Source organism: Labrus bergylta, chromosome 8 (assembly GCF_963930695.1).
Source record: "Labrus bergylta chromosome 8, fLabBer1.1, whole genome shotgun sequence".
NCBI classification, from domain to species: Eukaryota; Metazoa; Chordata; class Actinopteri; order Labriformes; family Labridae; genus Labrus; species Labrus bergylta.
Window position 1 is genome coordinate 6,498,848 of NC_089202.1, and position 13,683 is coordinate 6,512,530.

General features: G+C 39.7%; 1 protein-coding gene across 1 annotated transcript in view; it reads right to left on the reverse strand.

The window, feature by feature from the left end:
* Positions 1 to 7,991, reverse strand: part of LOC109984431 (A disintegrin and metalloproteinase with thrombospondin motifs 16) — a 52,992-nt gene extending 45,001 nt beyond the window's left edge. The window contains exons 1-3 of the mRNA XM_020634578.3: positions 7,435 to 7,991; positions 7,222 to 7,312; positions 3,893 to 4,251 (exon numbers count right to left, since the gene is read on the reverse strand). Of these exons, the coding sequence (XP_020490234.1) occupies positions 3,893 to 4,251; positions 7,222 to 7,312; positions 7,435 to 7,521 (537 nt within the window). The 5' untranslated portion in view covers positions 7,522 to 7,991. The remainder of the gene's footprint in view (positions 1 to 3,892; positions 4,252 to 7,221; positions 7,313 to 7,434) is intronic.
* Positions 7,992 to 13,683: the final 5,692 nt, after the last annotated feature.

Here is a 13,683-nt window from a genome sequence, read left to right on the forward strand (position 1 = left end):
TATAATTTATGTCTTCAGAGTTCAGTACCTGCTTGGCCATATAGTATTGAGTCAGATCAAAGTACTGCACAGATCCCACTAAATAATAAGTTACAGGATCAGCCTAGTTAATGGACTCTATCCTCTTGGGACTTTCAATATGTGTACAAAACTTAGGCTAGTGCTGAACCATCCTTTACGTGCATACTGTATATTTAAGTCAGGACCAAGATGGTGGACTTAAAGCCCAACAAAGTCATTGCTAAAGCTTGGCTAAAAATCAAACAAGATGTCCTATATGGGAAAAATAAATGATTCATGTTGCCAGAGTTCAATGCCTGTATGGCACTCTCCTCACCCCTTAACTCCCTCACCCCCATCAAAGCCAGACTAAAGAGGATTACGCTGCAGCATAAAGTCGACAGGAGCTGCTTTATGATCCCCTCTTCCACATGTGTGTCACTGTGCAGATTTCAAACCCTTTGGCAGGTGAACAGAGTCAGAGTGATTGGCCGGCTTCTTCTATTCCTGCTTGAAAGTAGGATATTTTTATGGTTGAACTCCTTACTGTCATTAAAAGGGGGATAACCACTATATGGGCTGCCAGACGAGGGGAGTTGAAAAGGCAACTTATGCCTAAGCTTTACAATGTAACACAATTTACAAGGGGGGTTTTCAGCACTTCAAAATGCCAGTGAGGAAACAATGACCCTCATAGCCTTCATCTCTACATCTTTCTTTCTGATCCATTGCTTTGCATTCATCAATCAGCCTGAGAATAAATAGTAACATAGAGGCCAAATATGACTCTCCAAAAATAGACTTTGGCCACAGCTACAAAGGTTTCAAGCTTTTCACAAACAAATGCCATTAAAAACAAATCTTAACTATTGAGGATTTAACATTTAAACATAACTAATCCACTTAGAGATTGTATCGGGCCAAAAATAGCAACAAGGAAATTGAAGAAACTTTTATAGTATACTGTAACAAAAAACTATCTATTGTGTACACAGAAGTGTACTTAACCTACCATAAACTACCCATTTACTTCATGCACATAGCACTTTGCTGTATGTGATTTCTAGGCCAGGCTCCATTCTGAAAATATAAATAATATATCAAATAAATATTTTCTCAAATAATGAGTTTGCAAAATAGGGTACAAAAAAAGAAAAAAAGATTTCAACTAGGCAGTGTCTGGCTGCAGTTGGAAGCCCAGTCCTCTCTCTGATACAGCTATTGATCTGGTTACCCCCCGGGTCAATATTTACCTGCCTCTAGCCAAAGAGAAACCTGACCAAAGTACAAGGTTTCCAATGTTGACCAGTCATAAACAAATAATGTGAAAGATCTGAAGTACACAAATAATAGTATGTATATGAGTTCATGCAACATACATACACTAACACAATCAGAAGACCAATGTAAAAACTCATCTCTTAAGGAGGATTGAGGTCAAGCAGCAAAAATGTATAAAGTGCAATTCAGCATGTGATTAAGGACGTTTAAAAAAAGCAATTATAACTATGTTTAGCTTTCCTAAGGAGTCTAAATACTTCTGTCTGCTGATAAACCAGCTTTGTTTTCCCTAATTTCCATAAAAAAAACCTCAGATTCTCATTGATGCACTGACCCAGTCCATTCTGGCCAGCCTCAGTCGTGAGAACCACATTTACAATCTCTGCAACCCTGGACCTTTCGGCTGAATGTTTTATTGGGATCTGGTCTGAGATGCAGACATGCACACACAAAGACACACAAGACTTTCTCTCTCTCTCTCTCTCTCTCTCTCACACACACACACACACACACACACACACACACGCACACACGCACACACGCACACACACACACACACACACACACACACACACACACACACAAAAGAAGAAGCATCCCTGGAGATATGTGCCATTCTCTGTCTGCATTTAAAGGGGGAATTCTCAGACACAGCAGTGGTCCTCCACAATAAAACACAAACAGTGAACCAACAAAGACAGGTCTGAAATGTAATATGATTAAAAACACTAAAAAGCAAAAAAACGAAATGGGCTCCTATTGGTTTTCAAAACATTTCTTTTGATGAAATGATGAAAGAGGGTAAATTTGAAAGATTAAATCCTTTTCTTTCTGCTACAACAAGGTCTTCCAAATAAAAAAAAAGTTTATATGACCACAAGTTTTAATGTTCTCAAGACCGTTTTTGAACTATGAACTGCTAGACTCATACTAAAGTAAATAAGCAAGACCTCCGTGTTTCTCTTCCTCCTGCCCTGCTGCTCTCCATCTCCAGTGATTGTTGAATCTTTAATGAAAATGTGTCCATTTTAGTCCAGAGCTAAAAGGATTATTGTGCATTCATAAAGTCTTTTGTTTTGTCCAGACTGCTTAGAGGGATTGTATGAAGTTGGGGTCTTACTGGGGTGGAGCACTTAGGCTTACTTAGTGTCAATCTTACAGTAATGTTTCCTTTATATTCATGCAGAAGAGGAGGGACCACCAAGGTAAGACCTGGATTGGAGCCAAAGCTGTCCATAGAAAAGACTACATTTTGCTATTTTTGCCAACATTTAACAATAAACTACTTTCCCTTAGAACAATTTAAATGTTTAAGAGATAAAAAAAAGGAACATTTCCAAAAAAGATAAACATCAACAACAGAGGTTTGGTTCATACATTTCCTTCCCACACAAAGATCATCAATCTGTCCCTTTAAACGTAAAAAAAGAAATCGGCTCACTTTGGATTATGGTATCATCCAAATAGGTTTAATAGCTTTTATAATGTACTACATCATACTAATATGAACATAATTTACAAGTCAGCTTTGCTAACAAGTTACATCCCATCCACTCAATTCCATGACAATGTAGGTCAATTGCATCTTCTGTAAATTTTATTTTGCTGTTTGCATAATAAGTTCCCTTTTTTTTGTTGACAGCTGTGTTCGATCTGAGAACCATAAAATCTATGCAAAAGGAATGCCACGCAGGGATTGGAAATATGAAATCTAAAATGATATCCCTGATCTGTACTTCATTTGATTGTGATGAGAGCTGGTTGAACAGTATACAGCAATCCATGAAAGTGATGAATTACCTACAAAACATTGCTTTCTGGCATGAATTCATATTGGGGATTTTCCTATAAACTAAACATTACGAACTGCTCCAAGACTTGACTTTTCCATTCATTAGTTATTCATTAGCTGATTTAGGCAAAGTGCATTCCATGAGGGATGAGCCAGAGCAAATGATGCACAACAGAACTAAGGAAGAAGTGACTTTACTACCCAGTAGCCTTTTAAGTCAACTTAATTAAGTCAAGCACAACAATATTCTGACCAGATCAGACAGCCAATGCAAAGACTCAGACTATGTTTGAAAGGCAGTTTCACACTAGCAAACCAAAGGGCTAGTTGATTAATGTTTAGGTGTCAATTAATGAGTGCCACATCTATAAAAATGTTATTATATCTAGATTAACTGGACTGCTGTTATCTGATTTTCCTCCTGCTTCTCCTTTCACACATCCTTTGTTCAGTGTTTTTTCAATGACCAGTTAAAATCCAAAATGACCATGACCTATTTTTTTCGTATTCTTTCTTTCAGATTGAGCATGACAAAAACACTTGTGCTATGTTTATATTATCATGGGTCCCAGGATGAGCCAATTTTCTTAAATTTGGCTCCCAGGCTCAACATTTGTTCTCGGTCATAGAGTGTAATTACAGTACTCTCTTGGTGGTGCAGCCCCAGCGCTGCCAACATTCGGATAAAATATAAAATGTCCAGGATATGCCCTTTCAAATTAACCGACCTCTGAGTCCTACACACACGCCAATCCTAATAAGACTACTCCTTTTTTATTATCCAAACCCTCCCACAACTCCCAGAATGCTCAGACTCACCATCCCCATGCACGTGGACAGTGCCGCGGAGGAGTTGATCCTTGACCTCAGTGACCCCTGATAAAAGCACAGGTCGTCCTTGTGGTAGGCCCTCAGGCTCTTGGTGCCATTCTTTCCCAGGACCTGGATGGTGAAGCCAGGTGTGATTAGGCTCTCCGAGGCCTCCTTCAACTCCATGTGGAAGTCCTGCCCCAAACCACTCAGCCGGAAGTGAACTGTTTCACTACTGCTGTCGGTGTTTGGTGAGTCTGCATCTGGGTTCAGAGATCTTCGTCGCCTTCTGCGCTGGTGGTGGGCGACTTCATGAGAGATGTAAACACCCTGGTGGTTGACCTCATATGGAGACACAATCTCATATTCTGAATGAGGGATGAAGAAAGACAAGGAGAAGAAGAGAGAGAAAATGTTAAATATGAGGAGATAATCGGGAACATTTTTGTAAAATCTGTGCTAAGACACTAAATCTAAATGTAAACAGAAATGATAGAGAGAACCAAAAACATATTCTACACTTTGGATACACCGAATAAATAGAATAACATCTATGGGAGACATTGCAAAAAAAAAGTTGCAATGCTTCTCTCATGGACAATTTTCAACTTGGTAAAAGTAAGACACATTGTCCTTGTAGTCATTGTAGTCCCTCATTGCTAATTCAATCTGCCAAGATCAGTTACTGTGATATATTGCATGCTGAGTCAGCTCTTACCTTGAGCGCATTACCGACTGAATGAATAAAAACTACAACCCCCAGCCTTCCTTTGTAAGTTTTCCTTGACCTGCCTCATATACTTTTGCTGGCAGGGTCAAGAAAGAGTTACAAGAAAAGGAAGGCTTTTAGACGATTCCACCACAAGCCCTTCCGTGGAGAGTGACTCATGTTTGACCTCAGTGTTTTACTACAGTTTTTTTAGCTCCAGCTGCAGGCTGGATAACTGCAGGTCATAAAAGGCGATGGTGGCAGGTCACTGTCCTGGCCTCTACGATTTGTTCAAGGGCTAATGGCACTCTGGCCACAGAAACTGATAGGCTTTCTACAAAAGGTCCAAACAAAAGAAAAGCTGAGTCCTTGATTTTCATTCAAAATGGTTTTTCAGAGAAAATCACAACAGTTATTGATGTCTTTTTAATCTTTTGAATAGCAGTGTTTGGCAAATGTATGCCCCTTGCCTGCACAGTAATATATAACATGTATTTTTTCCAACTGATGCCAGGAGGAAAAATTGTTTAAAAGTCAATGTAGTGTCATCTTAGTGGTCATGAAGGGAGTCTGTAGGCCATCACACACCTTCAGCAAAGTCTCTAAGAGCCACATCCATTTTACATAGTGGTATAGATATAGTGATACAAGAGTTCATGACTTACTTCATGTGCACTGGTGATTTTTGACCATCTAGCTAATTGATACTTGATAATAAAGTTGCAGTGGAGATTATGTCTACAACCAGATTGTTGGCTGCACCTATGCATGCATCTGTTAAAGAGAATCTTAAAAAAAGCATCAATAGTGGTTGAGGGATATTTATTGGCTTCTGGGATTCAGCTGATGTGATCTGTTGGGTTCCATTTAGGTCTGAGTAACCTCTAAGCAAACAAAGTACTTCATATCCAGATTTTTTTGTCGTGTTGAAATAGCCATTGAAAAGGTTCTCAGCCTTGCCAATGATGCATGACCATCACATCAGCTTAGAGCACACAGAAATAAAAGCAACCTTGGACTTACAGTCAACGAGACCCAGTGTCAGTTACTGTACATGACCTGCTTTAGCAAGACTGAATAATGAGTAAATATAGCACAGAGACAGACATGTTTTGCCAGAGCAGGGAGAAACATGCAGGGTGACAGACAGTGTGTCATCACTGGCAGTGTGAATGGCTGAGGTCGGAACTTGGATATTTGGTGAATCTTGATGCTGGGTAATAGCCCCTTCTCACAACATGACATATACGTATGGATGCATTTATTTAAAGCACCTTGCATTACTACGACTGCATGTTTTTGGTTTTTGGGTGGTGAAGGGTGGAGAAAAACCTAAAATCCTTGAAGTTTTATAGGACTGCAAAGAGCAAACACACAAGTCTCAAGTACTTTCTGTGCAGACAGAAAATGGTCTTCTCATTCTTTGTAATTTTGTCCACCTGCCCCCAACACACACACACACACACACACACACACACACACACACACACACACACACACACACACACACACACACACAAAGTTACACCTAGTCCACTATGTTTGTTCCGCCTTAAGTCAAAACCCAGCTGCAGTGACCCGTGTCTGACAGTATACAAACAAGAGTCTGCGGGAACAGAGTGCACGCACACACACATGGCTGCTCTGATGGACTGAGACAAGATCTTGCAGTGGGTAGTTTGTTGGTTTAGTGGCTCCTGAGTGCCATTAGCACTGATAGGGGGTCCAACCTGTGGGTGCCTATAGGCTTAAACTTAACAAAAGACTGAACATTGTGAACTCTTTCCTCACCCCATTCTATCTCTGCCTGTATGAATGTTAAACACATTAAGCCTGAGAAATAGCTGTTAAAGCTCTGGCTGTGAGATGATCTGAAACAGAAAGGGCTTCCCCTTTTTTCAGCTTCCTCACATGTGCACAGAAAAAGGGAGTTTTGATGTTTGTTTATTTGTTTGTATGTGTGCTTTTCATGGTAACTCAGAAAAAAAAAAAAACTAAAACAAAGGGAGAGTGCGCAGCCAAAGCAGTTGCTGACTCAGCACCACATGGGGTTACATCTACAAAACAAAGAACAGATGAAAGTGTCACACAAGATGCTTTCACTAATTAGTGTATTGACTCTGAGAAGCTCAGTTTATTTTTATTGAAAGATTTAGTGACTCCCCAGGGGGTTCTAAAAATCTAAGTGTATTAAAATGAAAGAACTATTTTCTCAGCAATGGTATATAGGCCTATACTTATGATGATATTTTTGATCTGTAAACAGACTATTTGTCAATCAACTCACAAAGTTTAGTAAATTTAGAGTTACTAAATGTCTTTTAGAAACAATTCTGTGGACTCAATCTGAGCTCCACTGCTGCAGCAGACACTGATTGCTCTGTCAGGGTGAAGGTCGCTCCCTAGCGGTGAAGAGAAAAAATACACAGCGCAGGTGAGCAATGTTTGATGCCACTGGACTTTTGAGAGATACAGTGGGTGGCTTTTCGTTTCATTTTTTTTTTGTAACTGGTGGCAAGAAATAGCCAGGCAAGTCATAAACCACTCTGTCCAACATAATGAAAATAACAAAGTCACAAAAAGCACTGATGAATCTGAAACACACGTTTTTGTCAAACTATGACCCTACCTGTATGTTGAGGTAAATTAAGAGATCTCAGCAGGGCCGATACTTCTTGCTGAGATTCAACACTATCAGCACCATTATTCAAAAGTATGCTCTGCAAAGAAAAAAACATGCAAATATGATTGAATGCAGAGATAATAAAGCCACTTAAAGCATCATTCGACGATGACCACTTCAAAAGCTTTGCATGATTGTGAGATAATAGAACTGACTTACTTTGCTCAGTTTGAAAAAGCAAAAAAGATACAATACGAGCAACAGGGTCCACCGTCTCGACTTTGCACAAACCGGTAAGAAAGCCATCTCCGTAGATCACCTTTACGCACGACCTGAAGCTTCAATCACCCAGCTGCAATCTAAAAGTCCAAATAGTTTTAAACCCCAGTCCAGCAACAGCAGTTCTACAGCTGAAAGAAGCATCAATCAGTTTCAGATGCAGGTTTCTTCTTCACTCTCTTTCCTTTGGTTTCCATTCATTTCCGTGCGCAGTATCCCAACGCGTAAAATCTCTTGCACTCCAGTTCTCTCTCCCGGTCAGCATTTTCCCCTTTTCCATTCAGACAGAGCGACCAGAACCAAAAAAAAAAATCTCTCTCACTCTACCGCGCTCTCTCTCCCCAGTGACCCCCGCGGACCATTTTGACTCCCAGTGAAATCATGTGATTGTCTTAAATAGGCTGCGTCTCGTCTTGGCAGAAACAGACTTCTATGAAAGACGCACAAAGTACGAATCTGTTCCCCCCCCTGGAATCCGACGAGGGAGCACTGAACACATTGGCTGCCGAGGATTGTGTGTGTGTGTACGTTTGTGTTTTGAGGAGGGGGGTGTGGGTGGGGAGGGGGTGGGGAGGGGGGTTAAGTACAGCCTGTAGCCAATCACATTTGACACCTGTGCTGAGAGATGGGGTTTGTGTTGGTCCATCTCTCAGGTTTCAGGAGGATGTTTGGGAGGAAGAATCAGTGTGTGAAAAGGTTCTATATTTGGTTTTCTTGCAGGGAAACCCTAATCCTCAAATACACTGTGAGTGAACTGTTTGCTGTGTTTGTTCCACATCCGGTCACTTTAATAGAATGATGCATTTTAAAGTATAAATCACAGGAAATAATGTTTGATTGCATCCAGTAGTCTGGACTCTGTAACCCAAACGTGACTTGGAGATTACACCCTGAAGCAGGTAATCAGTAATTTGTGATGGATTCGGGGCTGAAATGTAACCCCTGACCCCGTTTAATCCACTCTTCATTCTCCCCATCTCTCCTGTATTCTGCAGCTGCACTGATAGGCATGTTGCCAACATTTTTAAACTCCCCACAATCATTCATGGAAGTGCTTTAGCAGTGTTGGAGCCAGAGGATAGGGAGCGCTTGTTTCATATTCTGGAGCATTTCATCCTCCCCCAAAAGAAAACCAGATGAGTTTTCTGCTGTGCTGCTGCAGAAATGTACGTGTGACGGTTTATGGTGTGATCCTCTCGGCAGAGAGTCAGAGGAATCAGAGGTGATAGAGAGTGAGATGGTTCAATGGAGTTCTACCGTTTTGTTGTTGTATCATAGCCTCTGTGTCAGTATGTCAAATTATTAAACTCTTTTTAAAGAGTTCTTTGATTCCTACCAAGATTCTGATTGAAGGCAAACAAAAAGTGAACGTATATTTGATGTACAAGTGTCCAGAAAAGTAGTACACAGCCATTAAGCCAGAGATATGGAAGGGAAAAAAACAGAATCATGCTTCAGCAATTTACAGAAAGTGATGAGTGAAGACCTTAATGACAAATTCAAGTGAGTGATGGATGCCAGAAGAACAGAAACTAAACCTAAAAGTGGGGCAGGACATGGGCTCTCTATGACAGTCCTGAGGGTTTGTGCAAGGTGTTTGATGCATCTTCCAAACTCTCTGTGTCATGTAGGATTAGCAATAGTGTCACAAAGAGGGATGCATTAGCCTATTTGAGGAGAAAAGATGAGATAACTTTGCAGAATCAAAACCAAACAACCAAATATTTCCTTATGCAACTCCTGCAGATAAGAATGTGAATGTAAGCATCCTTAGAGTAATATGCTCTACGCCTTTAAAACTAATACATATACAAAACTTTCTCCCAGATTCCTGCCTAAGTTTGCCAATTCTGGATTTAATCAGTGATAAAACACCATCATGAAGACAATTCCTACCATATGTTTGGAGACTCGATAAATCTTTACAGTGTCAGCTGCTGCTGGGGTTATCGCCCCCTCTTCCCTTACATTTTGCACACATGTTTGCGTGCACTGCAATACAACACAATGCTCACATGCACCTAGGTGTCTGTGAACGACAACACACTGCACTAGCATGCATGGGTCAGTATGTTTGGTCAGCAATTTGAAGCGCACACAGCTGATTTGGAACGTTTCCAAAGCTTTGAACTTTGAAACACTGTGACAGTGTTGTGTTGTCAGACCATCAAACACCCTGACAGTTATGTGCTTTATTGTGTGTGTGTGTGTGTGTGTGTGTGTGTGTGTGTGTGTGTGTGTGTGTGTGTGTGTTTGTGTGTGTGTGAGCTAGTCAGGGAGAAGGGGGTGAGCAGGTACAGCAGTTTAAGAATAAAGAGAAGTCGCTGTATTGTTTGAAGAAATTGAGCAGAAAGAAACCCCCTGTGGTCTGAACTGGATGCCGTGAGTGATTTGACCTTTGTACCTCTGAGCTCCTGTAGTCTGCCTGTCTTTCTGTCTGTCTGTCTACCTGTCTATCTGCCTGTCTACCTGACTGCATGCTTTCCTGACTCTCATTCACTGTTTGCCTGTCTTCAGTATCATCTGGGGATGCACAAAGACAAAGAGCCGGCACATAAAGGGAGCTCTTTCGCGTGTTATTTCCACTCACACTGACGCATGCAGTCTCACACGAACAGTGCATTAGTTCACATCAGAAAAGCTGCAAACATTCTTCTTTCTACTTTTCATCACAGGAACAGTTTGATCCTTGAACTAGTTTGAAATAAGGAAGAAATGCAACAAATACCCCTCCCCCCTTTTGCACTATATAGATTTGGTTGTGAAATTTGAAAGTGCAACAATTTAATGCTATATTTTCTGAACTAAATACTCAAACTTTATTCAAAGGAAAAAATGGGTCCCTGAGACACTGGACACTGAACATATATCACAGAATCTGTAAACTTCTCCAACTTTCACATTTCTCAACCAAAACTCCCATAGTGCACCTTCAACATTCATCTGCGTAATGTTTAATCTATGTGCAAATGTGTGGCTTTGTTGAAAGAAGAAGGTGATTGAGCTTACTCACTATCATACTCAGGTTGGTTTAACTCAGGTGTGTGTTCATATACAGTATATGTAGCAATTATCACTAGTTGGATATGCTTTGCAGAAATACTGTAACATATGGTTAATAGCTATAGCCTGGCTATTTGCAAAGGTAATGAAAATCTGCCTTCTGGCACTGCTAAAGATTTAATTCTTATTTGTTTTCATGTGTCCCAAAAGTGTAAACACATAAACCAAAACCATCCCATCTTTGACACATGACCACATGTCAAATAAGTAAATGCTGTTTTGAGACTTTAGTAATACAGAGTGGTACTCAGTATTCGTGCGCTGTCAGGCTGGTTTCTTACCTCTGAAGAGATCCAGATCACCTTTTATTTTTTGATTTATTGATAGATTTTTTGTAATTGTCTTTATGCAGTGCTGGCAGTAGCTTCCTATAGATGTGATATTGGTAAATCAAATATTTACAAAGGAGGAATGTGCTGCAGTTGTTATAATAAAGGTTATGTATATGTGTGTGTTTGGACTTTTGTATGTGTTTTGAGCTTGTTTGGTTTCTGAAGAAGCAACACATTTCTCAGAATTGAAATCTTTGACGAAGTCTATATGGCCTTGCTTCCTCATTTTATGAGCTTTAACAAAACTTGTGGTGAGCATAGCTTCAAGTTTGTCTGTATGCTCTCTGATGTGATCAATGTAATTCTGTGTCTTTGTGCATAATAATAACGAGGGTGAACCTGGACATGCACGGATTCCTGTGATTGTGTGATTTGTATTGATCCTTATGATCGTGTGTGTGACTGGTAAGCTGACAGCAGCTGTAAAATTCCTCTCTGAGCATCACAGAGGGGAGGCTGATGAGAGCTGACAGGGAGTGAGAGTGAAAGGAGGTGGGAGAGGAAGATGAAGGTGAGTGAGGAGCAGGGGGAGACGCTGGTTGGCAGCTAGCTTGATGATCGAAGGTTTGGTCTGGCATTGCAGAAAATCAGAGCTGCTGTCGAAGAATAACTATGTCTTTATGGTTATTATCCTGACCTTATCCAATGTAACCCATACACCTTGGATGTATCAGCTCAGGGTGAAAGAACTGCTTCCTTTAAATATCTACAGATGGGGCTGAAGTCTGGCTTTTAGCCACTGCTGGACCTTTTCCCAGCTATCCGTTTGTCTATATAACTATATTGAAGAAAATGGTTTATTTAGTTTCAGCTTGAAACTATTATACCCTATAATGCATTACTTCATCAAATCTTCTATTCTATTCTATTCTAGTCTATCTTCTATAAATCTTTTTTATTGAATGTTAATGTTAATGTGTGAATATATGCAGCCGGTTTACTAAAAAAGAGATTGATGCTCTACATACTCAATGACAAAACAATTGTTCTATTTTTATTTTGGTGCATTTAGGATATTAATTTGGCACTTTAGTAAGAACTTTTACATACATGTCACGGTTGTATGTTTTCTGTGCTGTTTGTCCCTCCTGTTGTCTCCAGCCCAGGTGAAGCTGCTGATTGAGGTGTACCCGGCCTCAGAGCTTAAAGGCAGAGTGCTGAGTTCAAGAGGAGAGGCTTTTGGGACTGCTGTGCCTCTCAGCCAGGGATTGGCTGTTGTTGTGTCCATTAGATTAGTATTTGAGTTGATCTTCATTTAATGATTACGTTTGTCTGTAAACAAGAAATCCCTTCGTTTTCATTTTGGTAAGGTGTACGATGGGTTTCATTGGGTCAATTTGTGGGTTTGTTGTTAGCCCCATAGGACCAGCTCATGATGTGACGTAACAATACATTGCAAATAAAGGGAAGCCTTTTGCAATATGTGCAAAACTACAACAATAATCTGTGCCTTGCCTCATTAAATGTATAATCTCTTTGGATTGATTGATTGAAGTCTTTTTTTGAACATGTACTTTTTTCCCACCAAGACAACAAACAAAAAACCCACAAAAGAATTGTGCAAAAGACAACAGACAATTCTAAATACATGTTCAAAAAGGAGTTGGAAGAAGCTTGAAATTATCTTATCCTACTCCCTCTCCATTCATCTTTAGTTACTAGTTCAGCATAGGCTTCTTATTAAATCCTAATTTCTGATTATTTTAGATGCAAATGCAGTTGCTGCCCACCACTGTCAAAATCTCAGATTGACAACAGGTCATAGGATTGTATTCCTTTTTTATTTTTATTCAAACTAACATCAAATAACCTAGTCCTTTTAAATACTATTTTCAAGCCACCATTATCCTCACTGCAGTTAAAAGCCTATCTGATTATTGTACTATTCATATTTCTTTTATGACATTATTTCATCATGTCAAATCCAATACATAAACTCCTAACACTTATTATTATCACTCATAAAACATCATCCGTCTTGAAAATAAATTTTTATCAACAGAGCATAGAAAATAAAAGTCTTGTTTGGTTAAAAAACTAAAGATAAAAGTTATGGAGCCTCCAAACTGCTGTCATGTGAAACGAGAATGAATCCACACTGAGTTGGTAGCAGCTTGAAAAAACTATAAAAAAGTGTCAAATAATCTAAAAATCAGCTTCTTACCAGCTGCCTCACTGGCTTTGCATATGTACAAGTCTTGCACAGAACCTCTGGTTAGAAAGCAGAAACACATGTTGTTTTGAATAAATAGTCACACTATCGAGGATGCAAGTCTCTCAAACCTCAGTTTGACAAACGACTTAATGATCCCTATCATGTTGGTTTCGATCACAAGTTTCAAGAGTAAACTTTGAATAAAGGTTCAATATCAATCAAATTCAATTTGACAAATGATCATCTACTGTAAGCAAAGCTACCGTCTGCATTGTCCAAACAGAGCAGTGTGCTACACATGGTTTATCTTCAGTGTGACTGAAGCTGAGCAGGATCAGGGGTAACTATAAAACAAAGTCAGATGTGTAAAGAAGAAAATAACAGGGGAGCTGTTTCTTTAGGGTCAGACCTGTTGGCCAAATACAACACAATTCGAGACCCAGAATAATAGATCAATCCATGTTTACATGTAAAGACTTTCACAAGGAACTGCAAGTTTACATTTCTTTTAAAGATCTGTAGCGTTTGCAACAGGGAAGAAGGTGCAACAGATTTTGTCCAGGGATGATTATTTTGATGAAACAAAAATATTCCGGTGTTTTTCTATAGCAGAATTTGTAAGTCTGTAAAAGATGTTAA